At 34.2% G+C, this 25,431-nt stretch overlaps 4 protein-coding genes across 6 annotated transcripts; 3 read left to right on the top strand and 1 right to left on the bottom strand.

The window, feature by feature from the left end:
• Positions 1-763: 763 nt before the first annotated feature.
• LOC18025679 (transcription activator GLK1) lies at positions 764-3,796 on the bottom strand. The gene is made up of 6 exons (XM_006408922.2): positions 3,087-3,796; positions 2,446-2,586; positions 1,921-2,283; positions 1,582-1,623; positions 1,266-1,382; positions 764-1,175 (listed from the first exon to the last, which is right to left on the bottom strand). Exons 1-6 carry the CDS (start codon positions 3,594-3,596, stop codon positions 1,020-1,022), a joined length of 1,329 nt encoding a protein of 442 aa, XP_006408985.1. The 5' UTR covers positions 3,597-3,796; the 3' UTR covers positions 764-1,019.
• A 2,896-nt stretch (positions 3,797-6,692) lies between these two features.
• LOC18025678 lies at positions 6,693-7,550 on the top strand. Its single transcript, XM_006408921.2, has 2 exons — positions 6,693-7,028; positions 7,317-7,550. Exons 1-2 carry the CDS (start codon positions 6,931-6,933, stop codon positions 7,438-7,440), a joined length of 222 nt encoding a protein of 73 aa, XP_006408984.1. The 5' UTR covers positions 6,693-6,930; the 3' UTR covers positions 7,441-7,550.
• Positions 7,551-12,109: 4,559 nt separating this feature from the next.
• LOC112089224 lies at positions 12,110-14,496 on the top strand. Its single transcript, XM_024160207.1, has 3 exons — positions 12,110-12,572; positions 13,062-13,513; positions 13,768-14,496. Exons 1-3 carry the CDS (start codon positions 12,110-12,112, stop codon positions 14,494-14,496), a joined length of 1,644 nt encoding a protein of 547 aa, XP_024015975.1.
• Positions 14,497-16,324: 1,828 nt separating this feature from the next.
• LOC18025677 (replication protein A 70 kDa DNA-binding subunit A) lies at positions 16,325-19,913 on the top strand. 3 transcript variants are annotated; one of them, XM_024160224.1, is made up of 3 exons: positions 16,325-16,715; positions 16,818-17,109; positions 18,102-19,913. In XM_024160224.1, the coding sequence occupies exons 2-3, from the start codon at positions 16,838-16,840 to the stop codon at positions 19,756-19,758; spliced, it is 1,929 nt and encodes a 642-aa protein (XP_024015992.1). In that variant the 5' UTR covers positions 16,325-16,715; positions 16,818-16,837; the 3' UTR covers positions 19,759-19,913. The 3 variants fall into 3 exon arrangements, with proteins under 3 accessions (XP_024015992.1, XP_024015993.1, XP_006408983.1); XM_024160225.1 differs by having other exon boundaries at positions 16,325-17,109; positions 18,102-18,236; positions 18,336-19,913; XM_006408920.2 differs by having other exon boundaries at positions 16,325-17,109.
• Positions 19,914-25,431: the final 5,518 nt, after the last annotated feature.

Below are 25,431 nucleotides of genomic sequence, written 5' to 3'. Positions count from 1 at the left end.
GTTTTTGGTTTGTGTTTGTGGTCTTCATATTGTTAATGCCCGCCATTATTTTATTCGATGCATATGTTAGCTGATGTAAATGTCTTAAAATAACAGACACTGTTATGTATTTCGGTTTTGCGATCTCCGGTTATAAACACAAATCACTTTGTCATTGTATCTTCATTATCTTCCACCAAAGTCCTTAATATATGTGTTGAATTTGAACTGAGTCATTAATTATGGTTATATTGGGTGTTAAGACCATACATGTTGGCTTCAAATAATATTCATATATATTTTATATGCGCGAGTGTAAAATGAGATGCTAGTGATAGTATCCGCATGTATACTTAATGATGAACAGAGAGAGAGAGGGACCATTCAGATTTTGAAGAGGACGAGAGAGAGAGAGTGGTCACAATTGGAGAAAGAAGAGGTCGTTACGTTGGATTTTACGTTGCCTCCATGCATTCCCTTCTCCTCTTATCTCGTGGTCCTCTCTCTCCTCTTCATTATTATTTTATGTCATTGTTCTCAAGCTCTATCCCAAATATAAATGTTTTATACGGTAAAAAATTGCATGATTCATTTTTCGCCCAATTCGGGTGAAATTATTATTATTATTTTTTTTTTTTTTGTTAAAGTCGGGTGAAATTATTTACAAAATTATGCTCAGTATATGTATAATTGAGGACATTTCTCTTCTTTTTTTTTTCAAGGAACACATGCAAATCGAAATCTTCCATTTCAAATATCAAATATTTAAATTATAAGCAAATAATGAATAAACCATCAAGTGGAGGATGTATGTCATTTATTTGCGTTATGGAGAGTGTACGTAGCAGTAGCACCCAATATATGAAAATGGCTCCTTATTAGTTACATGGGAAGATCAAGAAAATAGACCCTAAGGTCTCAACACTCAACAAGGGCCAAACAGAAAAACAACCCTTGAAAAACAAAAAAAAAGATACAATGAAAGACATGTCGTCGAATTTTTTTGGTTGGGCTTGCCTCCATGCAGGTGCTTGTCCGTTTCAGGCACAAGAAGTGGTTGGAGGAACCTCAGAGACACCGTGACGGTGAAGCTCCGTCATAACGCCGTCAACAGCCGGTGGCTTCAATCCCAGCGGAAGTGGCAGCCATGGCCTCGTCAATACATCTCCTATGGCTGCATCGACACTCTCTTTTGACTGCATATATAATATACACATAGTTAAACATGCATGATTACAAAAATTAGAAAATAGGAAAAATCAAACTCGACAACATTAGATTCTTACCGGATGTAAGTCAACCGGAGCACGAGCACTACTGAAGCCATGCTGATCTGGTTTGTACATTGTGTGATGCGGATGCAGAGCCTGTGGAATCCCGGCAACCGGCGGTGCTCTAAACCTCTATATAATTACCAGAAAAAAATACAATATTTAAAACATATATATAGGAGCAAAAACGGTATATATTTATATATATATATATTGCATCAATCTTTAACCCAAAAATAAAACCAATATTTTTTTTACCAAAAAAAAAAAGAAACAAAAAAAACCATATACAGTATATGCGAAACAATATTAGATAATGCTGGATCATTACCGTAGCAACAGTCGGCAAATACGGAGCCGTCCCGCTATGAATCTACATGCGACCAAATTAAAAAGTTAGTTTGGAAGGAGTTTGACTAAATTAACGTTAACCACATAAGAAATATTTTAACAGTCCTAGCTATTATCCGGTCTAAAAAAATTATATTTGAGCTTGAAATATAACATAATGGACAGACAGACAGTTCTCTAAAATAAGCTATTTTAAAGTTTTTATTCCAAACCTATACCCACTAAATTTGAATTTTTCAAAATAATAGCACATATTCCTTTTAGGATGCATGGTTTCTTAATAAAAAAAAAAAAAAAATTAGTGTGTGTGAGAGCTCACCCTAGGCCAATAGGGAGAATCCGAGACCCAAAACGGAGGAGGAGTAGCCATGGCAGTAGACGGTGGAGGTAAGTGTTTGGGCCAAACGTGTGGCATGACGGAGTGGTCAACCGTGGGATGTCCCCACACGTGCAACGGTCTAAAATGAAGGTTGTGGACAGGTGGCGGCGTGACAGCCACGTGCGGTGGAGGTGGAAAACCGAGAGTGGGTGCCGGTGCGAGCCAACCATTTTTATTCCGACCATTAATAATATTACCAGCTCCTCCGGTAGTGTCTAAGCCGCCGTAGATGTGGCGTTTGCGTGTCCAATTAGCCGCTTCGGCCTCACGAGCTAGCAAATGTTTCCGATGAGACCTATATTTCTGATACGTACGCCAAATCAATAGTAATTAATGACTTAGAAATTAATTTTAAATGGTTATAATAATGAAAACTCAGATATAGTGTATATCTATAGTGTACGTAGAAGCTAGATAGATGAAAGGGTTCTATATATATAGATGGAGTAGAATAGAGTAGAATACTTGGAGATGACTAGCGACGTTGTGACGAGTGAGACAGTGGACTCCCATAAGCTCGAGAATTCGAGAAGGCACAGCTTTCTCCACTCCCAACTGTTCCACTGCCTCCACGAATCTCCTGTGTAGCTCTGCTGTCCAATCCACCTTGTGTTCACACACACATCCATCCCAACAATATATATATATATTCATCTCAATTCCTCATTAATTACTATTATATCTCTTCTTAATTATATCTTTCAAAGCACACACGAAAAATAACCATTCTTGATTAATTATTATTGTTCAAAACTATGTATGCATCTATGTTTTACATTTGAACAAAATTTTGGTTAAAAAACTTTGTTTATAATTGTGTCATTACTAATCGGAATCAATATGAAACTTCCACTAGAATGAAATAATAGCATAACTTTATAGAGATGCACGTGACGTCTTAACAATATCTTTCGAAACATGACTGAAATGATAAAATTTTGGCATACGATTCTTATGAAAATACAGTGAATATATAATGAATTTTTTAAAAGGAATATGAATCCATTCATATATATATATATATATATCGGTCCATTTAATCGAGTATAGAGCTAGGGTATATATTAATCAATCATAAGAAAGATTAAAGAATAAAATAAAGTTACCTTTACTTTTCGCTTCCCATCGTTGTTAGTAGTGATCATCCGATTGTTCCTGGAAGAGGAATATTTCCTTTTCCGGGCATTGTCACCGTCGTAGTTCACCGTCTCCGCCACAGCTGCAGTCTCGTCATCGTCTCTCTTGCTGACGACTTCTTCACCTTTCCCCGAAACACCCTTAATGTTATAAGTCTCCCCTAGACTATCAGTCTTCTCCGACGACGACGTCGTAGTAATCGTCGATGAAGCGTTCGTGTGATCGGTGAAATCTCCGGCTAAGATCTCAGGGTCGATCTCCAAGTCAGGAAGCACATCTCCGGCGACGCCGAACAGATCGTCGAAGTCGATGATGTCGAGGAGATCACCGTGGTCAGCGAAATCCGGAAAGTCCTCCTCCGGATCGATCGTGAATCCACACGAAGACGTAGCAAGGAACTCTGATGACTCTCCATCGCAAGCTTCTCTCGTCGAGTTCGAGTTCGAGTTCGAGTTCGTCGCTGGAGAGAGAGCTAACATCGATCAATCTTCTTGATTCCCAAGGACGACTAATTAATATATATAGAGAGAAAGAGATATGGATATATATATATATATATATATGTATTACATTAGAGAGCGAGCCATGTATGATTCTTCATAAGCCTTCTCTTTGCTCTCCCAAATCTAAATATAATAGTATTAAGCAATTTGAAAACCAAACAATTGCCAAAGGAGAAAAATGACTAGTCATTTATTTCTATGCTAATATATATATAGATATATAGATGTACCCTTTATTTTATAGAAAGTCATTATGTTTATATATATATATATATTTGTATTTTTGTCTTTACAACAACAAAATACTATTTTTGTAAACTTCTCATTTACTTAGTGAAGCTAATTGGATACCCCTGCTTTGTTGGCAAAGGGTTGCCTGATTTAAAAGTGGAGAGAGGGGTAGCCAGCAAAAATTGATCAGAACCACAACTATAAGGTTCAATATCTAAATTTCGCATTTGTCTCTTTACCGTTTTTGGTCTGTCACAACATTATTGATCCACTATATAACTTTCTAGCTTTAATATTTATATATATAACATTTTAAAATAAAAAATTCAATTTCAATTACGGTAAATTATGTTATTGTATGTACAAAAATAGGAAAATGAATCATTACCTATGAAGCCATATACAGTGGCATTCAAAATGGTTTACTATTTTCTTTTATATATATCCGTGGCCGGATACCATTTTGAATGCAACAATATATATATCCATGGGGCTTCATATATAGATATATGCAAGAAATGGAAACGTCTAGATAATCATTTACCGTAGTACCCTTTTCTGAAGTTGGCAGATGATGAAGTCGTGGAAGATGCTCTTATAAAAAGGACAGAACTGTCTCGTTTACGTATAAGTGGACATGCACGACCTTACATGGGTCCTCCAAAATTACAATAATTGTTGTTGCTCCTTGCCACATCACCTGTGTGAATCTACTTCATTCATATCTCAAGAGATATGTATGAATGTAATTAATACATTCATCATTCATATACACTTTATGACTTCATGTATCTGATTTGGTTTATATATTGCAAAGAGTTAGGATACGGTGCATATATTGGATTGCTATGATTTAGAAAAACAAGTAATTATTTATTCATTTTTTTGTCCCTCATTTTTTTAAAGAAGATAACAAGTAACTATTGGAGTTACCAGTGGACTTGTATTATTTTTTGGGACTATATCTAGGAGGAGTTCAGTCCACGGCCCCACACTCTGGTTGGTGAGGAGTTCGACCCCTCCTCCCCGCATAGAGTAAATATGGAATCCAAAGAAAACTTTGTTCTCGGGATACGAAGTTTCAATATTTTCACATATAGTAGGTGTACTAAAAACTAGGTACCTTTATCGTAGAGGTCAATGAGATAGAACTCAAGTATTGTAAGAAACTAATATAGCAATGAACAAACACAACTTGATTACGAAATTGAGTATTGAATCTACATGGAGATGGAGAAGAAAAGCTACGTATATTTTAAAATTGATATTAGAGAATTGACAATCAGTGGATGTGAAGGGCCACACCCACATGTGACCTGATAACGACAACAATGGAAATGAATTAAATCATGTGTGCTTGTAATTAATTGAAAAAAAATGAAGTGCAACTTTCGTAAAAGGACTGGCCTCTACTGTCATTTATTATGATGCCATCAATCATCATCTTTGTCGTTGTAAATAGCACATCATATGTATAGGCATGTACTTAAAACGATTCTCCGGTTAACTCGCAAATTAAATCGCAAGGCAAAAGGGTCTACAGTTTGGAAATTAATGGCCATCATTTGTTACTATATACAGTTTCTTGAGGAAAATAGGTTCTAGCCGCAATATTCTGAATTTATTATAGAAAATGGCGAAAATATCTCATTGTAGAGACAAGAAAGCTAACAGTAAAGTGAGTTAGTTTTACATTCGGTTGTGTCATTATGTATTCATCCTAAAATGAAAGTTAAATTACATTTTCAAAGAATTCATTTGCTTGTGCCTCCAATTGTTTCTATATATATATATATATATATATATATATACTGTATTATATCATGAATAAAAGATTATAATGTATAAACACAAACCTCTGATTCGGGGCAATTTCTGACGAAATGTGTTATACCCAAAAGTATTTGAGATCGGGATATGCAGTGGCAAGAGAGAACAATTGCAACCGCGTGAGTAAACTCTTCTTAATAGTAACACATTCTTTGTACAGTTCCCTGAAATTTTTGTCACTGTTATATCCAATAATTAGACACATATAATTTTTGTCACTTATATATATATATATATATATATATATTTCAAATGGTTTTTTCTGTTGGTTATAAAATTGAAAAATCTAATTTGTTGTGGATGAGCTTGTGGTGAGCAAACATTTGTCTTTGTGTTTCAACTAGTTGGGACCATGATCTGAAAGCTAGAATTTCAATTCAATTTTTTTTTCGGTAAAAACATATCGTCATCTTTTGATTTTCTTAACGGTAATGTCCGATTGAGTTTCTCGTGGGACATACGTTGACCACTCCAACATTCAAAATGCTTACCGTTTCATGTACTTAAAAACGACATACTGTCTAATGGAATGCACTGTCACACTCCCCACAGAGAATCCAGCTTCTGAGAAATGTTTGAAATAAAAACAAATACTAACAGGCCTCAAAAAAAACTTAAAGTCGGCCAAGAAAATGCTTTCGAAATTTTGCCCAAGCTGTTCCAACGTAAACGTAACGTTGCCTCTAAATCACAACAGCAACTAGCGGCCCATTAAGGCTCTAATAGGATGACGTGTCACGAGCTAAGAGGAAGATAAATGATTAACGACGGTGGTAGACTATACCCCATAAAATTATTCAGTCAAGGAACTTTTGAAAGTTGACCAGATCGTAGTAGAACTCTTCCACAAAGGCATATCGTTGACTCTTCTCGTCATTTTGGTAGAATTCAAAAGGAAACGAAGCTTCCAAGACAACTCAAAAGTCTGAATGCCCAAACCAAAGGCCAATTCCGAAAAGTACCCTTACATTTCAATTGCTCAACAAAACAAATAGAAGTAGAAACCGCAAGGGTATTATCGTAGTTCAAGCAACCCCTGCCGCGTGATACGCGAAATGACGGTTGTAATACAAATTCCTCATCTCCGTGAAACAGAACTAATTCATCATCGTTTTTTTATTAAAAAAAAAACCTAACTTTACTCCTTGGAAAGCCTCTCAACTCTCTCTTTCCCTTTTTTCTCCGGAAAAAAAAAAACTTGTCTTTTCAAAATCAATTGTGTGCAGAAAACGAAAACTAGTAGAAAAGAATGGGAGAATGTAGGCCTCTGGGTTTCTTATTGGGATTACCATTTGCTCTTGTCGCCCTCGTCTTATCTCTCGTTGGTGCTGTCATTTGGATTATTGGGTACGTCTTTACTTTCTTTTGATCTTCTTCATACGTATGCATTTTTTATATTAATTAGTGTATATTAATTGTACAATATTACGCTTAATTAGTTAAGAAAGATCTAAAATCCGGTTATATATGTTCGTTCTCTCTCGCCCAATATATTTCGGTTATGTTCTTCATCTTAAATTAAATCCCAAGTGTAACTTCAGATCTACAAATGTCTTCTTCGTGAAAATAATATAAATTATAATCCTAGATATATAGAGAGCAAGAGTTAAATACTAAAAATTATAATTTTTGCAGGACGATATTGAGTTGTTTGTGCCCATGTTGCTTCTGTTTCGCTGCGCTGGCTAACTTCGCTGTGGATCTCATCAAACTCCCTGTCAACGTCCTCCGTTGGTTTACCCGCTCCATTCCTTGTTAACACTTCTTTGCTTAATTCTTCTTTTTTAATTTACTAATTATTCTTCGTTTTTTTTCCTTCCTACTTATGTAATTTTTTCTTTTCTAATAAATAATTGAAATTTTAGACTATCTTCTTCTACTAAGCAAAAACGGCCGGTTTCGTTCACAAAATTCATCACGAAATTGATTTAGAAGGCATCTACTTACTCTCAATTATAACTACAATTCATCGAATCTAGCAACTGCTACGTTTGTATAATAAGCCCACTTTTAGCCCACAGTATTATTGAGCTTTATCAGTCAACAATCTAATCTACAGTAAAATGTTAAGAGTTTTTTTGTTCTGTAAAACTTTTTTCCTTTTTAACGCATGTCGAGCCTTTTCTAATATTTATTATTTCTTGGATTTTAGCCAACTGTGTACTAGGTTACACATGAGAGATGATTAGCTTCAGTCCTGTAACCTCAAGAGAATGGTAACAATTACTACAGTAACATTCATTTGATACACTCACGGTCAAAATATTTAATGCTCTTTTTGGGTCATTTATGGTTTGAGTCAAAATAATAATTAGGGTTTTTTTTTTGTCTTGAACACTGCTGAAGAGTAGTAAATCCTACTAGATTTTGCGCCATTAATGGATTTTCATAAATATCTGACTCTGGAAGCTGCTCTTAGAGTTTATGTGCTAAAACCTTTTTTAAGCCTTCCAATAAAGTGTCAATTTCGTTTAAGAACAACACATACTCGAATCAAACTCATTAACTCAGACTCAACAAACTTACAATCAGCTTCATACTCCAGATACAAATTCATATTCGAACTAGAGATAAGTATAAACTTACTAATCAGACATACAAACTTACAATCAGATTCATACTCTTCAACTTTACAAATCAGAACTAGAGACGTACAAATTCGTATTAACCTAGCAACAAACTTGAACCACCTACTGAAACTGGACTCACACCTAAACAAATCAGAAAAACATTGCCATAAATCATATTTTAAAGAGACACAAGCCACTGATTATCAACTAAACTTGAAAGTATGAAGATTCACCAGAATCAGGTGATAAATTAAACAACTTCACTACTTTCCCATGACCTTAACGAGATTGACAAATCTAGAAAAACCTAAGATAACCATTCTACAGACAGAACCTGCAACAAATATTTAAACACAGATCTAAACCTAGCTAGAGTATAAGCTTATGTACTTTACTCGACAATAACAAAATTCTAGGTAAAAGATGGGTTTTAAACTCATCTCTCTTATCTACAAGAGTTTGCCGTAAAACTTGAATTAGTAGGGTTCTCGTATATATGGATTTTCCTCCTCCTCTTCTTCTCTCCGTCAAATCGCCATTGTCTCTGTTCATCCTTCGCCGCCGTCTGTCTTCTAGCCGTTGACCCTTTTTGCAAGCAAAAAATTCGAGAGCGATGGTGAGGGTTTCTGTGAATCATCTAGATCCACCAGATCCCTTGACCCGTCGGATACCCGTGGACCTCTGCGGCCACCAGATCTAGCCCCTTCTCCTCAGCCACCAGATCTAGCCCCTCTCCGTCGTTCTCTAGCATCGCCAGATGAAGAGATCCGGTTATCTTTCTTAATCATCGAGCCTTGCATCAATACCAGAAATCTCCTTCTCTGATGAAGGAAATCGTTGTTCTCCTCTAAAGATTGAAGACTTGTTGATGCCAAACCTGAAGATCTCTCCTGTTTTGGGAAGTTTTTTTATGGTGTGTCAAAGATTGAGAATCAAAGACCCAAAGATATCTAGCTTTATGCTAAGTTGTTCTCAACTCATCTCACAAAAGACTTGTTCTTTGAAGGAAAATTCCAACTGCATCAATTAATTTGAATGCTTTGCGGCGGCGCTTGCTGAAGAGAAAAGAATGGTGATCCCAGACCTAGAGTTTCCTGACAACTCCTATGCCCATCTGAAGCTCTCCGTCAGCAATCTTTGTTTTCCTCCAACGATTTGGTTTTCGATCTCGTCAAAATCCGCCTCTCAGCTCGCCGTTCTTGCTTGTTGTGGCGGTGGAGACTCTCATCGGCGGCAAGGAAAAGAAAGAAAAAAAAAACATTTGATCAAGTTCAAATCTGATGGACCTAATTCAATTCTGGGCTAAGCCCAAGAAACATTGTATCCGATAAAAGTTTAAAACCTGTTTTTGGCTAAAACATAAGTTTTAAATAATTGATATGCCAAGTTTAATCTGGGTAAAACAAGTAAACTAAAAATCCGAAATTACTGTCCAAAATGAATATCATCGGATGGAATCGTCAAGGAGCTGGTTCGGATCTGACAAAAAATCATTTAGAAGAACTCTACAAATGTTTTCAACCGAGATTTCTATTTTTGTCGGAGACTAAAAATAATCGTTATCTTCTGCAAGACATGCAAGTTCATTTTGGATATGATCATGTTTTCACTGTTGAACCTAGAGGTCGAAGCGGCGGTTTAGCCCTGTCTTATATGGATGAACCTACGGTCTCTATTCTCTATTCTGATGAGCATTTAATTGATGTTGAATCAAGTCTAGACGGACATAAAAGTTTTATGACTTTCGTCTATGGTGATCCGGTTATAAAAAATCGAGAAAATGTTTGAGAACGTCTAACAAGGATAAGTACTACCAGAAAAGAAGTCTGGTTTATGATAGGAGATTTTAATGAAATTACCGAAAATCATGAGAAACGAGGAGGTCGGAGAAGACCAGAATACTCATTTATTCCTTTCCGGACTATGCTTGATAATTGTGGAATGCTTGACTTCCCGTACAAAGGAAATTCATTTTCCTGGGTTGGAAGAAGACGGTCTGGCAAAGTCAAATGCCGTCTAGACAGAGCTCTTGGAAATGAAGAATGACTTTCAAAATTTTCTCACTCTTCTGCGGAGTATATGAAACTTTGGGGATCAGATCATCGACCAGTCCTAGCTATGATAAAAATTGACAACATAAGGAAGAAAAAATCATTTCGATTTGATAAGAGATGGATCGGAAAGCCTGGTTTTAAAGAGACAGTCATTTCCAGGTGGGGCCCCTTTAATGAAATCTCACGTCGAGATTTTCATCAAAAAGTTGCACAATGCCGGAAAAACATCTTGATGAGGACATCAAGTCATCATCAGACCTGAAGCAAGGAATCAAGGAACAAGGAGATGAGAACATGGAGCCAAGACGAGCTAAGGAGACATGTGAGCTTTGTTCAGCACAAATGAAGACCAATACTGACCGTTCCAGCTCAACAAACATTTGGGATATTTACTCATCACGTCTAGAGCATACCACGAAGAAGAATCATCCCAAAAGCTTTCCACATGAAGAAGATATTGAAGATACACTCAGGCAGATCTTCAAAGGATCCGATGGAGACATACGACCACTTATTGAATCCCTCCAACCAGACCAGAAGGATTTAATACATGAAACCACTTTCTATGCAATCTGGATCCAGCATAGGCACGCGGGTAATTGGAATCAGTCCAATTGGAGTTCAGACATACGAGTTATTCAGCTTACAAACCGGGTTATCTCCAACAAACCCGATTTGGACATTTGCGCCTTGATCAAAGGATTCCGACCAAACAAGGACGAATCAAGCTATGAACCGGCTTGTTTTGGATTCTTCATTCATCAGAGAATCCAGGAGAACTGGAATCATACCGAGACCGGTTTTGGTTGGAAAGTTATTCAATTTCTAAACCAGAAGATTTCCGGCTTGCCTTATTTAGAACCTTTCGGGTTTTGGAGGCTTCAAACATATCAGTGGCGCCCAGGAGACTCTGAGTTACTTCTAGAAGCTTTCTACAACATCCTAAGGTGCACCAACACGCATTGGATCAGGCGGATCCAATAAAGTTCTCAATTAAGCCAACCGAAGCCATTTATGGCAAGTATGAGAGTCAACCGGTTTAATTCAACACAGAACCGACTTTGGCGACCAGGAGACTTCATTTACCAATCAAAGGGTCCAAACATTGTCCCACCATGCACCAGAACTCACAGGATCAGGCGGATCCTTCTGCAACTTCACTTGCCATATATAGATGCATTCACACTTGGAGCCATATCTCTCCAACAGCTCTTTTCCTTTGAATGCTACGACTTGAGAGTATTTTATGAAGATAATAATGTTCCAGAGAAGCTAAATTATCCCCTAAAACCGTCCAGATACAAAGGCATCATCACATTTTCATATTTGATCGAGATTCACTCATTTAGAGCCTAACGGCTAGTTTTAGATTAGCTTTGATTTGTTTCTTTGTCTTTCGCATTTTAGAACGTGTAAGAGCATTATATAAGCTCCTCTTAGTCCATTGTAAAAACTCACCTTTCAATCCAGAAATATACTAAGTATTCTTGTTTTCTTTCAAAGTGTTTCTTTGCAAAGATTGTTCTTTTTTTAGAATTAAGTGTGTGATTCACTTAGCTCTATAGAAGCTGCGACCTAGCTTGTTTGTGAGATTCAAACAATCTATTTCGTTCACAGATTGAGAGAGTCAGTCACCATCGATTGAGAGAGTCAATCAAATCCACCACCTTCCATCCCATCATCATATCCACTTCCGCAAAGCTTGTTGTCTTTGACAACCTTGTGAATTATAAGACTTGGTGTGATTCCAATCTTATATCACATCTCTATTTGGAAGAAATTCTCTCCGACTAACTCGGAAAAAATGATCGAAGAATTAAAAAACCAATTGGACTTAGCCCAAGATGATGATAATACAACACTAGAAGAGATTGAAGACATCAGGAGGAAACTTTGTGCTGCCCTCAGGGAAGAAGAAATGTTGTGGCAACAGAAGAGTCGAGAGAAATGGCACAAAGACGGTGATAAGAACACGAAATTCTTCCATGCCCTTACTAAACAAAGGAGAGCCAGGAACCGCATCGTCTCCCTTAAGGATAGTAGCGGACATTTGGTGGAAAATGCGAGAGGAATAGGAAAAGTGGTCTCTACATATTTTCAAGACCTTTTCTCCTCGTCTATCCACTCAGACCCAGAAAATTCTCTCCGGTTTAATACCGAGAAAGTCTCAGATAATACAAATCAATTACTTTTGAAGGATCCATCGGAGAAAGAAATGAAAGATGCGCTTTTCGATATTAACCCGGATAAAGCTCCTGGTCCTGATGGTATGACAAACAAATTTTACCAAAAATTCTGGCCTTTTATTCGCCATGATATTGTTAAACTGGTTAAAAACTTTTTCAGCTCCAGAACTTTTGATCCTAGACTTAACCAGACAAATATTTGTCTAATCCCAAAAATAAACAAACCTAGAGCAATGGGGGAATTTTGCCCAATCAGCCTGTGTAACGTCAGTTACAAGATCATCTCCAAGCTTTTATGCAAACGACTCAAAAAGACACTTCCAAACATCATTTCAGAAACACAATCGGCCTTCATGGCTAGACGACTTGTTACAGATAATATTCTGTTAGCGCAAGAAAATTTTCACGCTCTCCGAACCAACACAAATTGTAGAGAAAATTTAATGGCTATCAAGACAGATATGAGCAAAGCATATGACCGAATTGAATGGAGTTTCATTGAAGCTCTCCTTATCAAGTTAGTATATTCATCGAGATGGGTCAGTTTACTGATGTTTTGCATCTCATCAGTTTCATTCCAGGTCCTTATTAATGGAGAACCTGAAGGTAATATCAAACCGTCGAGGGGCTTAAGGCAAGGGGACCCTCTCTCCCCCTTCCTCTTTATTCTGTGCACAGAAGGCCTTATTTCGCTCCTCAAGGGAGCAGAGGAAGAGGAGCGAATCTCTGGGCTGAAAATAGCTCAAGCAAGTCCCCCAGTTTCCCACCTTCTCTTTGCTGATGATAGCCTGTTTTTCTGTAAAGCGGATATGCAACAAGGAGCGGAGATTCTTCGAATCATAAACACTTATGGAATGGCGTCGGGACAACAACTTAAGCTGGGGAAATCATCCATCATGTTTGGAGATAGAGTGGACCCAGATCTCAAACGAAGTGTTAAAAATACCATAGGTATTTCTACAGAAGGCGGCATGGGCATGTACCTAGGCCTACCTGAGCAAATCTGTGGATCAAAGAAGGAGGTCTTTTCTTTTGTTCATGAACGCCTTAGTAATCGTGTTAATAATTGGTCCGCAAGACTTCTTTCCAAGGGTGGAAAAGAGTTCAGATTAAATCAGTGGCTCAAGCCGTCCCCACTTACGTCATGTCTTGTTTTCTCCTTCCTAAAGGGGTTACAGACAAACTTCGGAGCGCCATTGCCAATTTTTGGTGGAGTTCAAAACAAACTAGTTGCGGAATCCACTGGATTGCATAGGACAAGATTTGTATTCCACAGGACATGGGAGGCCTTGGCTTTAGAGATCTAAATGATTTTAATCTAGCTTTGCTAGCGAAGAAAATATGGAGACTCATTCAGTACCCTTCATCTCTTCTGGCTCGGGTGCTAAGAGGAAGATATTATCGACAATCAGATCCGTTAGAGGATCGAAATGTCTACTCACCATCCTATGGATGGAGGAGTATGTTGGCCGCAAAACCGTATCTCAAAATGGGACTAAGGAAGACGATAGGGTCGGGACTAAATACGAGGGTGTGGAGTGACTCTTGGATCCCCGATGCCAGGGCCCGTCCACCAAGAGCAACCCCCCAAATCGGACTTCAGGACCCAGGAGTGTTAGTTTACTCCTTTATCCGTCAAGATACGAAGCAATGGGATGAGCCTCTTCTAAGAGAATTTTTCCAACCTGAAGATGTCTCTCTTATCCTTGGGTTGAGACCTAGTAGGAACCGTACCCTTGATGGATTTGCGTGGAACCATACTAAATCAGGAATATACACGCTTAAATCCGGATATGACCTGATAAGGAAATCAAACCTTGAACAGAATTTGGATGTTGTGAGAGAACCGAGTATTACAGCCCTTCAAAGCTATGTCTGGAAAGTACGGACGCCTGGAAAAATGAAGCATTTTATGTGGCAAGCTTTATCAGGATGTATTGCTACTTGCCAAAACCTAACCTACAGGCATATGGGAACAGATAAGGCCCCGCTGTGGGAATCCTGAAGAATCTATTAACCATCTTTTGTTTTTATGTCCCCTGGCTTTACAAGTCTGGGCGTTATCGGACTTTCCGTCCCTTCCGGGTCTCTTCCCGAGTACTTCTATTTACCAAAATATGAGCTTTCTCTTTTGGAAAACAAAAGAGTTAGGCATGACAGATCCTCAAAAGGATTTTTATCCTTGGATCTTGTGGTACATTTGGAAAGCGAGGAACGACAAGATCTACAACGGGAAAGAAATTTCCCCAGTAGATACCTTGATCCACGCCAATTGAAGCAGAAAGTTGGAAGATTGCAAACCAACCAAAAGAAGTAGAGGACGAACCAGATGAGGCGCCACTCACTACTTTGCTCCGGAGTCCTCTACCCTATGTCGAGAGGTTACCGCTGTGTTAGGTCGATGCTTCCTGGATAAGTAACGGCCTGGTAAGTGGGCTCGGATGGAGTCTAAAGGATGAGAGGGGTGGTGAGATCTTTGGCCTACAGGGCTGCCGTAGAAGCCTATCGGCCCTTCATGCCGAATTGGAGAATCTGTTATGGGCTATGTCTTGTGTGATAGAGAAACAAATCTTATCCGTTCACTTTCAGACCGATTGTTCGGATTTGGTAAGCATGTATGAATCTCCATCGGATTGGCCATCTTTTTCATCAGAGCTGGAAGCCCTTCGTATTCTTCGAGAAAACTTTTTGGATTTCAATCTATTACATATCCCTAGAAGTTCAAATGTCCGAGCAGATAGTCTTGCAAAAGGAGCTCGAGCAAGAGACGATATTTTCTCCCAAATCATTCATAACGAGCCAACTGAGGATGGTTTTCAGACCAATTCCTTAACGGGCCAAATGTGATGTAACAATTGGGTTGTGGAAAAAAAAAAAACAAAATTCTAGGTTAAGCAGAATGTACCTGCAAGGAATCTGAAGCGGCGTCAAAAGGAAGAAGCAAAGACGGAGAAGAGAAGTCACCTTTTTACATATACGCCATGTTCAAAAAAGCGCTCGGTCGGTCGAGGTCCGCTTAGCGCCTAGATAAAAAATCGAAGATTAATCGAAGATTAACCAGGGAATAGTTTTTAAATTTATATTAATTATTTTAATTATTTTTTAATATTTATTATATTTTTAAATTAATTTTGTTATACAGTATTAGACATACAATAAAAACTCTATAAATTAATAATGTTGGGATTTTGATATTATTTTAATTTATAGAGTTATTAATTTATAGATTTCAAATAAAAATATTTTTTTATTTCTTATTAATTTTAAAAGAGATTGTATAATTTTTTAATTTTTTTTTCTAAAATTTAAATTCGAAGAAGATTTTAATTTAAAATGATTGAAAAGCATTACTATACTCATATTTTAGTAGATTACTCATGTATATGTTTACATCAGATTTTGCTTATGGTAATTATTAATTTATAATATTAATAGGACCATAAATTTACATAGAAGTTTTGTTAAATTATTATTTTATTATTTTATCTAATTGTGTCATATTTTGAACTAGTCCAATTCGGGACTCTGAAAAATTATTAATTTATAATATTTATTAATTTATCGAGTATTAATTTATCAAATATTAATTTATATAATATTTACTGTATATGAACTAAAGTTTGTAAAAATATGTGCATAATAATAGACTTAGAAGATATACTAGTGTGTCGAAGACTCAAATTTAACTCAAACCCATAAATTCCTATGGCAATTTTTTCAACGTAGATTTTTTGGTTTGTCCCACATCGACAAACTTGGATAATTGAGAAGAGGAGCTGCACTATAAATAAGAGTCTTCATCTGCATTGTAATTAAAAATATTTCATCTCAAGTTGTGGACCTCGGACTAATACTGTGTGCGATCCTCTTCAGTTGGGCCTCTAAATGTGCCAGATTGTTTATAGAAGTTTCCGATTTTTTTAAGAAATCGGTTTTAGTCAATATAACATTGGTTGTCCGCTTAGATCGCCGATTAATCAGCAACTATATACGACAAAAAAATAAATCAGCAGCAATATTTTAGGATCTCTTTAGGGTTCAATTCTTATCTAGCTACGGGCTTAAAAATCAGGCCCATATTTGATTTAGCTGAGAGGGAAACCACAAGTCGAGGTTATATTTGTCATTGCAAATATTTGTCATTGCAAGTGAATTGTTAACACAAAAAAAATTAAAATTAAGGAAATATAAACTGTTGCAACTTGCATCACCATCGTTCTTAAGGTGGTCGATATACTCTTCCTTTCGGTCCCTCTATTTCCCCATTCCTCCATTCCTGATTCCTTTTTAGTATTTTTTTTTATAATCGATTCTTCCATTTTTTAGGGCTTTTGGACTATCAAATCATGCCGATAAGTTTGACTCCCAACGCCATCACGGCGATTAAAGCAGGCGACGTAAATTTGAAGCCTCTGTTACAGGTTTTAGATATCAAACTGATAGGAAAAAGTCAGGAGAGAAGCAAGGATAGGTACCGTTTGCTGATTTCAGATGGTATCTCAGCTCAATATGCTATGCTCGCGGTTCAGCTCAATGATCGAGTCAAGTCGGCACAGGTTGAGAAGGGATCCATTGTTCAGCTGATTGATTACATTTGCAGCGACGTTAAAGGCCGCAAGTAATTTTCATTTTTCTCCTTAAATTGTTTTCTCTTGTTCCAATTGAATTGCATAGTTTGGTGGAAATTTCCAGCGATTTCTGATTTCTTGTGTGCCGGAATAGTATTTTGTGGTTCAGTAAGTGTGACGTTAGAAGTTTGCTAGGTGTGTATTGATTTGGTATGGAGGAAAAGTTTAAGCCATGTGAGTTTGTTGGACGTTTCTGTTTTGGTAATTCAATCTTTATTTGGTTTGAGAACAAACTCAATACACCAGTTTTGCCTCAGATAAAACTTTCAGCTCTGTGACATACTATAATTCTCGCTCAGCTAAATGCTCGTAATGTTTTTGATTGTTCCATGTTAATTGTATGTGTAGATCTTGTTCTGCCATTGTGTTGAATTGCGTAGTTTTGATAAAATTTACCAGTGATTTCTGATTACTGGTTTGCCGTAATAATAGTTTCAAGGCTTGCTAGCGTGTTACTGCTTTAGCTTTGAAGGGAGAGAAGTTAAGCCATGTGATATTGTTGGACGCTTGTGTTTTGGTAATTCCATCTTTAGTACTCCGATTCGTATATGAGAACAAAATCTGTTCGAATACAATTTTCACCTCTGGTACATGCTAAATTTCTCGCTCAATCGAATGTCTCGTAATGTTTTTGAGCATTTCTAGTTATATGTTTTAGTTGTATGTATAAGACATTTGTTACAGTGAGATTCAAAAAACAAAGATAGCTTTGTTTGAAGATTGTTGTTAGTTATCTTGTGTTGATGAATGATTTGGCTTAAATTTCTCCTGGTGCCAAGATTTGTGCTGTTATCTCTGTAGTTCATAGAAATTTAATGGTAAGTTGGCAGATGTTGTGAAAAAATTTCAAGGGAAACGATTATGTTGATCGTGTTTGTAGATAATATATTTACATATTAACTTGAGTGAGCATGAGATATTTGAAGGAGTTTTGCTCTCTTGGATTGTAATTTTCTTATACTTCTATGCATATTGTGTGCAGCCTTATTGTGGTGCTGAACATGGAGACCATAGTACCACATTCTGAAACTATTGGCAACCCCACAATGTCTGCAGATTCAGATACAAAAGCCCAAAACCCGCTCTCAGATCTGGGCAGTATATCGCCTACAAATAGGTTTGTTTTTAATGAGCCGTCGATCCAGCATTTTGTTAATAAAGCACCTTCCGGGGGCGTAAACATTCAAAATCCAGTCAACAATACTCCAACTTTCAGGCCATCTGTTCAACCTTCATATCAACCACCTCCAAGCTACAGAAATCATGGACCCATAATGAAGAATGAAGCTCCAGCTCGAATCATCCCTATTGCTGCTCTCAACCCATACCAAGGTCGGTGGGCTATTAAGGCTAGAGTAACTGCAAAAGGAGATATCAGACGATATAATAATGCCAAAGGAGACGGGAAAGTTTTCTCCTTTGACCTGCTTGACTCTGATGGAGGGGAGATTCGTATTACTTGCTTTAATGTTGTTGTTGACCGATTCTATGATGTTATCGATGTTGGCAAGGTCTATTTGATCTCAAAGGGAAGTTTGAAGCCTGCACAGAAAAATTTCAACCACTTAAAGAACGAATGGGAAATTTTTTTGGAGTCAACTTCGACTGTAGAGCTTTGCCCTGATGAAGATGGCTCCATACCAAGGCAGCAGTTCTCCTTCCGTCCTATAAGTGACATTGAGAACGCTGAGAACAATACGATACTCGATATCATTGGAGTTGTGACTTCTGTGAATCCCTCAGTGCCAATCTTGAGAAAGAATGGGATGGAAACCCATAGGAGAATCCTGAATCTGAAGGATGAATCTGGTAAGGCCGTAGAAGTTACGCTATGGGGAGAATTCTGTAATCGAGATGGTCGGCAACTCGAAGAGTTGGTCGAGTCAGCTTTTTTCCCGGTTTTAGCAATAAAAGCTGGTAAAGTGAGTGACTTCAGTGGGAAATCAGTTGGGACTATATCGTCAACACAGCTCTTCATAAATCCAGATTTTCCTGAAGCGCATATACTGAGAAATTGGTTCGATCACGGGGGGAAAGATACTGCCTCCTCTTCCATTTCCAGAGACAATATGCCTGGAGGAGGTTCGAGGAACGAGATAAGAAAAACTGTTTCTCAGATCAAAGAGGAAGGTCTTGGAAGATCAGATAAGCCTGACTGGGTCACTGTGAAAGCAACTATATCATTCATCAAAACCGATAGCTTCTGTTACACAGCTTGTCCTTTGATGATTGGAGATAAACAATGCAACAAAAAGGTGACACAGACTGGAACAAACATGTGGCTCTGTGACCGGTGCAACCAAGAGTCCGAGGAATGCGACTACAGATACCTACTTCAGGTGCAGATTCAAGACCACACAGGATTGGCTTGGGTTACCGCGTTTCAAGAATCCGGTGAAGAGATCATGGGTTGTCCGGCTAAGCAGCTTTACAGCCTGAAATACGAATTGCAGAATGATGAAGAATTCGCAGAGATTGTTAGAAACAGACTGTTTCATCAGTACATGTTGAAGCTGAAGATCAAAGAAGAATCGTACGCGGATGAACAAAGAGTGAAGATGACCGTGGTGAAGGTAGATATGGTTAATTACATATCCGAGAGTAAATACTTGCTCAATTCGCTCGTAAGGTCTCTATAGAGATCTCAGTAACTCTCAATTAATGCAAAATCGAGTTTAGTTTTTCGATCTTAGTACATTACCATATAATGTAATTTGAGCTTTACGCTTTTTCCGAATCCCATTTGTTTATGGATTCATCAAGAGAAATTCAGGAAATAAGGAGTTTTTTTTTACTTGTGAGCAAAACTGATAAAATTTAATACATAAAAAATTAGAAAAATAAATAATAAATTGAACAATTCAAAACTAAGAACTTCTACATTAATCTATTTCAATTCTAAATCGAATATACAAAATGTAATTTTTTATAATCATTTTTGCATATATATTACATGAAATTATGTGAAATATGTTTTGTATGTGATAAAAATTTAGATGAATATAAATCTGAATTATTAGTTATTTAAAATATTACGTGAAAAGCCTTAAAATCAAGTAACTTAATCTTATATGAGTAGCATATATTTTTTATAGATAATAAATTAAATTCGTAATTTAAACAGTGATAATGAAAATTTTAATATCATGTGATTTTTTTGTTAGTAGAGATTTTTTTAAATTTATTTTTTAACTAAAATATTAGAATTATGAAACTTTTTAATTTACAAATTTGATATATATGAAAAAATTGAATTTTGAAATGCTGATGTAGATGCCTAGAAAATAATATATATTTTTAACTGTTATTAATAATAGAGTAATTTTGAATTAAAATTATTTTCTATATTGTTTTGTATTAAAAACTGTAATTTTATTATTTAGATTTTTTTTTTAAATTTTAGTTATTGATGTGGAATTGTGGACTAATGAAATTGACCTTTTAACTATTATAAGTTTTTACTAACAAATAATTTTAAAATTTGAAATTTTTCTTAATTTTAAATATTGATGTGGACCAATAGAGTTGAACTTTTAATTACTAAGTGGACACTATTAGAGACATGTAACTATAAATTTTATTAGTAATAGTTTTAGAAATTAATGCTGGAAGATCCCATACGAGGCTTGTTGCGGCAAGGGATTTGGTTTCTCCTCCTTTTTTGAGGCTTACCAAATATATTAGAATGGTGCTTGGTCAACTAATTGTTATCTTTGTGGTTCATATTGGTTAAAATTCCATCATATGTCATGTTATTTCAAAAATCTTCCTCGGATACTTCAGTCTCATTCATTTTGATGACGAAATTTATTTCTCTATTTTTAGTGCTTTGTTTTTAAAATGTGTTGAGTATAAATCACTTGACATATTTTTCGAATTGCTTGGAATTTATCATTTTTCTCAAATTCAATGGCCAAGCTTTGGAGATTTTACGGTCTCATTTTTAATATTAAAGCGACTTGTAGTGGCTTTGTTTATATCGCCTTTCATTATATTCTTTTTAATTGAGCTAATAGTTAGACATATAGTTTAGTCAAATTAATGATGCATTCTATATTGAAACCTAACTCTATTTTTTTGTTTTTTGTTTTATGTGAAATAGTTGAACACACAGATATAAAACTAAAACTTTGGATGCTAATATAAGAGTCTCTAACTATGTGTGTATATATCTAATTTAAATTTAAATTTCATATTTGAATATTATTTATTTTAATTTTTATTATTAATAAAAAAAATTTATACATAATTTTTTATTTTTAATAATTTATAAATACAAATATAGAATTTGAAATTTTTTTAGTTTTTAATATTGAGGTGTACCAATAAAAAATCTATTCAGAATTTCTTTATTCAGCAGTAAAGTTATAATTTGCAAACTTTTTTTAATTTCTTTATTCAGCAATTACAAATTGTAAACATTCTTGATTTTAAATGTTAATGTGAACCAATAAAATTGCTCTTTAAAATATTATGTGGACACCCTAAAAAACATTTAGGTTCAACTTTTATTATTTCATCATTTTAACTATATTCTAATTATACATGTGTTCTTTAAAAATAATAAAGAATAATAAAATTCAATATTTAATATTTTTCTTATTTAACCAATATAAATTTTTATTTTGATATATTAATTTTAATCGAACTATAAAATAAAATGTTTTATTTGAGATTAATAATTAACTTTTAATTTGAAACTAAAATAATAGTTGAATGTAAAATGAATAAAATAACACAAAATTTATGAATTAAATATATTTTTATCAATTGGTTGTGTAAATTTTTAAATAATTTTCCATTGATTATAAATAATTACTTCTAATAAAAATGAAATTGTTTTTCATCATGTTCATTTTTATTTATGTTATATCTGTTTTTCAATGAATATATCATATTTATTTATTTTAATGATTTATGTATGATTATATTCAGTTTCATCATATTCATTTTTACTTTTCCTAATTATAATTAAGTAGTCAAAATCGGTACAATTTAATAGATACAAATTTAGAAAAATAAATTAACAAATTGAACAACTCAAAACTAAGAACTTCTGCATTAATCTATTAAAATTTCAAGTCGAATATACAAAATGTAACTTGTTGATCATTTTTGCATAATATATTACATGAGATTATTTGGAAATATGTTTTGCATATGTGAAACAAAATAGATGAATATAAATTATAATTATTAAAAAATTAAAACAATACATGAAAAACCTTAAAATCAATTAACTTAAATTTGTATAAGTAGCATATATTTTTTTATAGATAATAAATTAATTTTGTAACGTAAACAGTGATAATGGAGATTTTAATATCATGTTGTTTTTTTTTTGTCAATAGAGATTTCTTTATTTTTTCATTTATTTTTTTCACCATAATATTAGATCGAATTAGATTTTTTTTTTAATTTACAATTTGGATATATACGAATAAAATTAAATTTTTAAATACTGATGTGGATGCCTTGAATTTTAAATATTGATGTGGACTAATATAATTGAACTTTTAAACATATGTGGACATTCTTAGAGGTATATACCTTTAACTTTTATTAGTAATAGATTTAGAAATCAAAGCTCGCAGATCCCACACGAGGCCTGTTGCGGAAAGTGATTTTTGTCTCTCCTTCTTGTTTTGAGGCTTACCGAATGTATTCGGATGCTGTTTGGTCAGCTAATTGTTACATTTTTAGTTCACGTTGGACTGTTAAAACTCCATTAGATGCCAAATTATTTCAAAAAAAAAATTTGGATACCTCAGTCTCCATCATCTTAATGATTGAACCTCTTTCTCTATATTTTCAGATTGCTTGGAATTTATCATTAATCTTAAATTCAGTGGCCAAACTATGAAGATTTTATGGATATTTTTTTTTTTAATATTAAAGCGGCTTGTAATGGATTTGTTTATATCTCCTTTCATTATATTTTCTGTAATTTAGATAATTGTTAAACATCTATACTATTAAAAGATAAGGATATTTTGTGTCCAAAAAGAATTTTTGCTTGATTTTCTATTATTCTGTTTTCTGATAACTGTTATTTTTGTTGCCAAACAAAAAATTATTGATTTTAATTTACATATACCAAATAAGTTGATTTAGTGTAATATTAATAAAATAAATTAATTTAGTGTAATATTTTAATATAAATCCAATTGTTTTTAATTTAGATTTGTTATCAATTTCCTTAAATATTGGTTATATTATCAAAAATTATAATATAAATTATTATTATATTATTCAGATATTAATGTAGACTTAATTTAAATATTCAAACTCAAATAATATTCTCAGTATAGAAATGAAAATGATATATTATTGTATATTTTTATTAAATGAGTCTAAAATTTAAATATTTAAATTTAATAAATATTTAAAATATACAAACAATATGAATGGACATGTCAAATTTTTTAATAGTTTTGATTCTTTCTGGATTAATATAAATGAGCATGTTATAATGATGTTTTTTAATTGTTGTACTTTTCAGATTAATATGAACGGACGGATTAGAATAATATTTTTCTAATCGCGATCATATATAACACTAGAAAATATATATCATTAGAATTATTACAGAAAAAATGTTTTTCATCACTTATTAGAAAATGTATATAAACAAAAACAAAAACAAAAATTATATTACATAAATAAAAAATAGTTCCTGTGTGAACGTACGGGGTAAAATCTAGTATAGTTTAATCAAGTTGGTTCTTTTACGTTGTAATGACTCATTTTTTAGTGAAATTTAACACATTTTTTGTTTTTTTTAATATTTAAAATGGTTGTACACACAGAAAAAAAAATCAAAATTATAGTTATGTGACAAAAATTTGGATGCTAATGTAAGAGTCTCTTAATATTATTTATTATAGTTTTTTTATTATTAATATAAAGTGTATATATAATATCTTTATCTTTAATCATTTTTTAAAACAATAATAGAATTTAGAAACTTTTTAATTTTCAATGTTGAACTGGACCAATAAAAAAAATTATAAATAATTTCTTAAATCAGCAATAATATTAGAATTTATAAATTTTTTTAATTTCTTTATTCAGCAATAATATTAGAATTTCTAATTTTTTTTTTATTTTGAATGTTGATATGGACAAATAAAATTACCTTTTAAAATCTTATGTGGACACTTTGATAAACATTTACCTTCAACTTTTAAGATAGGATTTCATTCGTCTACATACAAAAAAAAAATCCAAAAATTGGAGTCCCTTTATTTTTTGTTCTAACAAAAGAGACAATTAAATGAATAACCAAAATTCATAAAATGATGAAGAAAATAGCTATGAAGATCACGTAATAAAGCAAGTAACAAAGTCCATGATTTTGAGATGAAAATAATTTTATGTGGATAAGAGCGGTAAAAAAAAAGCAAGAGAAATAATGTACTCTCAGATAGGCCAGACGCATACCTTATCTACAACTAATATGTGTCAGTATAGACAATCTAATCACTAACATAACATATAGATATTATTTAACTTTTCAAAAGTTAATTTCCCTGCATTTTTTATGTGGACGAAAATGAAAGTTACTGCCATTAAATATGTTCTTACTATCAAAAGTCATATTAGTTCTGTTTGGCCGGGATGCACCACCGGTATATAATGACGACCGGCTGGAGGTATGATAATATATTGCAATTTAAAGGATTATAATATGTAGCCCGTCTATATAAGAATTTAGTTATAGACAAGTTATAATATATTATAGTTAAACTATACTGATATAAGTTGTTATGCAATTATTTTAATTAGTACAACATATATGCAGACATTCTTTATATTACCGAACTTGATTTTATAGTCCATCTATATTTTCGTACTGAGTAGGCATACATAACAAAGTATTGATATTGCAGTTGTGGATTCCGCTTTGGCAGATATTCCTTACGAAAGAGACAGTAAATTTGTTGGTCGGGTGTTCAAATCTAAAGTTGACTGTAAAATCAAGATTGCCATTCATGCCATATAGAGGAAGTTCCACTTTCGAACAACGCGCTCCACCCCCACATTCATGGTTTTAAAGTGTGTTTGTAAGTCATGCGAGTGACGTGTGTATGTTGTTATTATGGATGAGTCTGGAAACTTTCAGATCCAGTAGGCAACACTTGACCATGAAGTCAATTAAATACGTTCATGATTTTGTTGGTTATTAGGTATAATAAAAGCATACATTCAAAGAGTCAAACAAAAGTTCTATATAGATATAGAAAATCTACAGAAAATTCTATCAATAAAAAACCTATTCACGTATATATACATAAAAAACACAGACATAT

Source organism: Eutrema salsugineum, unplaced genomic scaffold (assembly GCF_000478725.1).
Source record: "Eutrema salsugineum unplaced genomic scaffold, Eutsalg1_0 scaffold_12, whole genome shotgun sequence".
NCBI classification, from domain to species: Eukaryota; Viridiplantae; Streptophyta; class Magnoliopsida; order Brassicales; family Brassicaceae; genus Eutrema; species Eutrema salsugineum.
Note: the sequence above shows the minus strand (reverse complement) of the source record. Positions and strands in the feature narration are given on the sequence as shown.

Bases quoted from the DNA above. Each gene is read 5' to 3' on its own strand.
- LOC18025679 (XM_006408922.2), bottom strand. From the start codon at position 3,596: ATGTTAGCTCTCTCTCCAGCGACGAACTCGAACTCGAACTCGAACTCG. The intron at 2,587-3,086 runs GTAACTTTATTT...TGTGAACACAAG, and splicing joins ATGGGAAGCGAAAAGTAAAG to GTGGATTGGACAGCAGAGCT. The intron at 1,624-1,920 runs GTGAGCTCTCAC...GGTCGCATGTAG, and splicing joins ATTCTCCCTATTGGCCTAGG to ATTCATAGCGGGACGGCTCC.
- LOC18025678 (XM_006408921.2), top strand. From the start codon at position 6,931: ATGGGAGAATGTAGGCCTCTGGGTTTCTTATTGGGATTACCATTTGCT. The intron at 7,029-7,316 runs GTACGTCTTTAC...TAATTTTTGCAG, and splicing joins GCTGTCATTTGGATTATTGG to GACGATATTGAGTTGTTTGT.
- LOC112089224 (XM_024160207.1), top strand. From the start codon at position 12,110: ATGATCGAAGAATTAAAAAACCAATTGGACTTAGCCCAAGATGATGAT. The intron at 12,573-13,061 runs GTATGACAAACA...GCATCTCATCAG, and splicing joins TAAAGCTCCTGGTCCTGATG to TTTCATTCCAGGTCCTTATT. The intron at 13,514-13,767 runs GTCTTTTCTTTT...TGTATTCCACAG, and splicing joins TCTGTGGATCAAAGAAGGAG to GACATGGGAGGCCTTGGCTT.
- LOC18025677 (XM_024160224.1), top strand. From the start codon at position 16,838: ATGCCGATAAGTTTGACTCCCAACGCCATCACGGCGATTAAAGCAGGC. The intron at 17,110-18,101 runs GTAATTTTCATT...TATTGTGTGCAG, and splicing joins AGCGACGTTAAAGGCCGCAA to CCTTATTGTGGTGCTGAACA.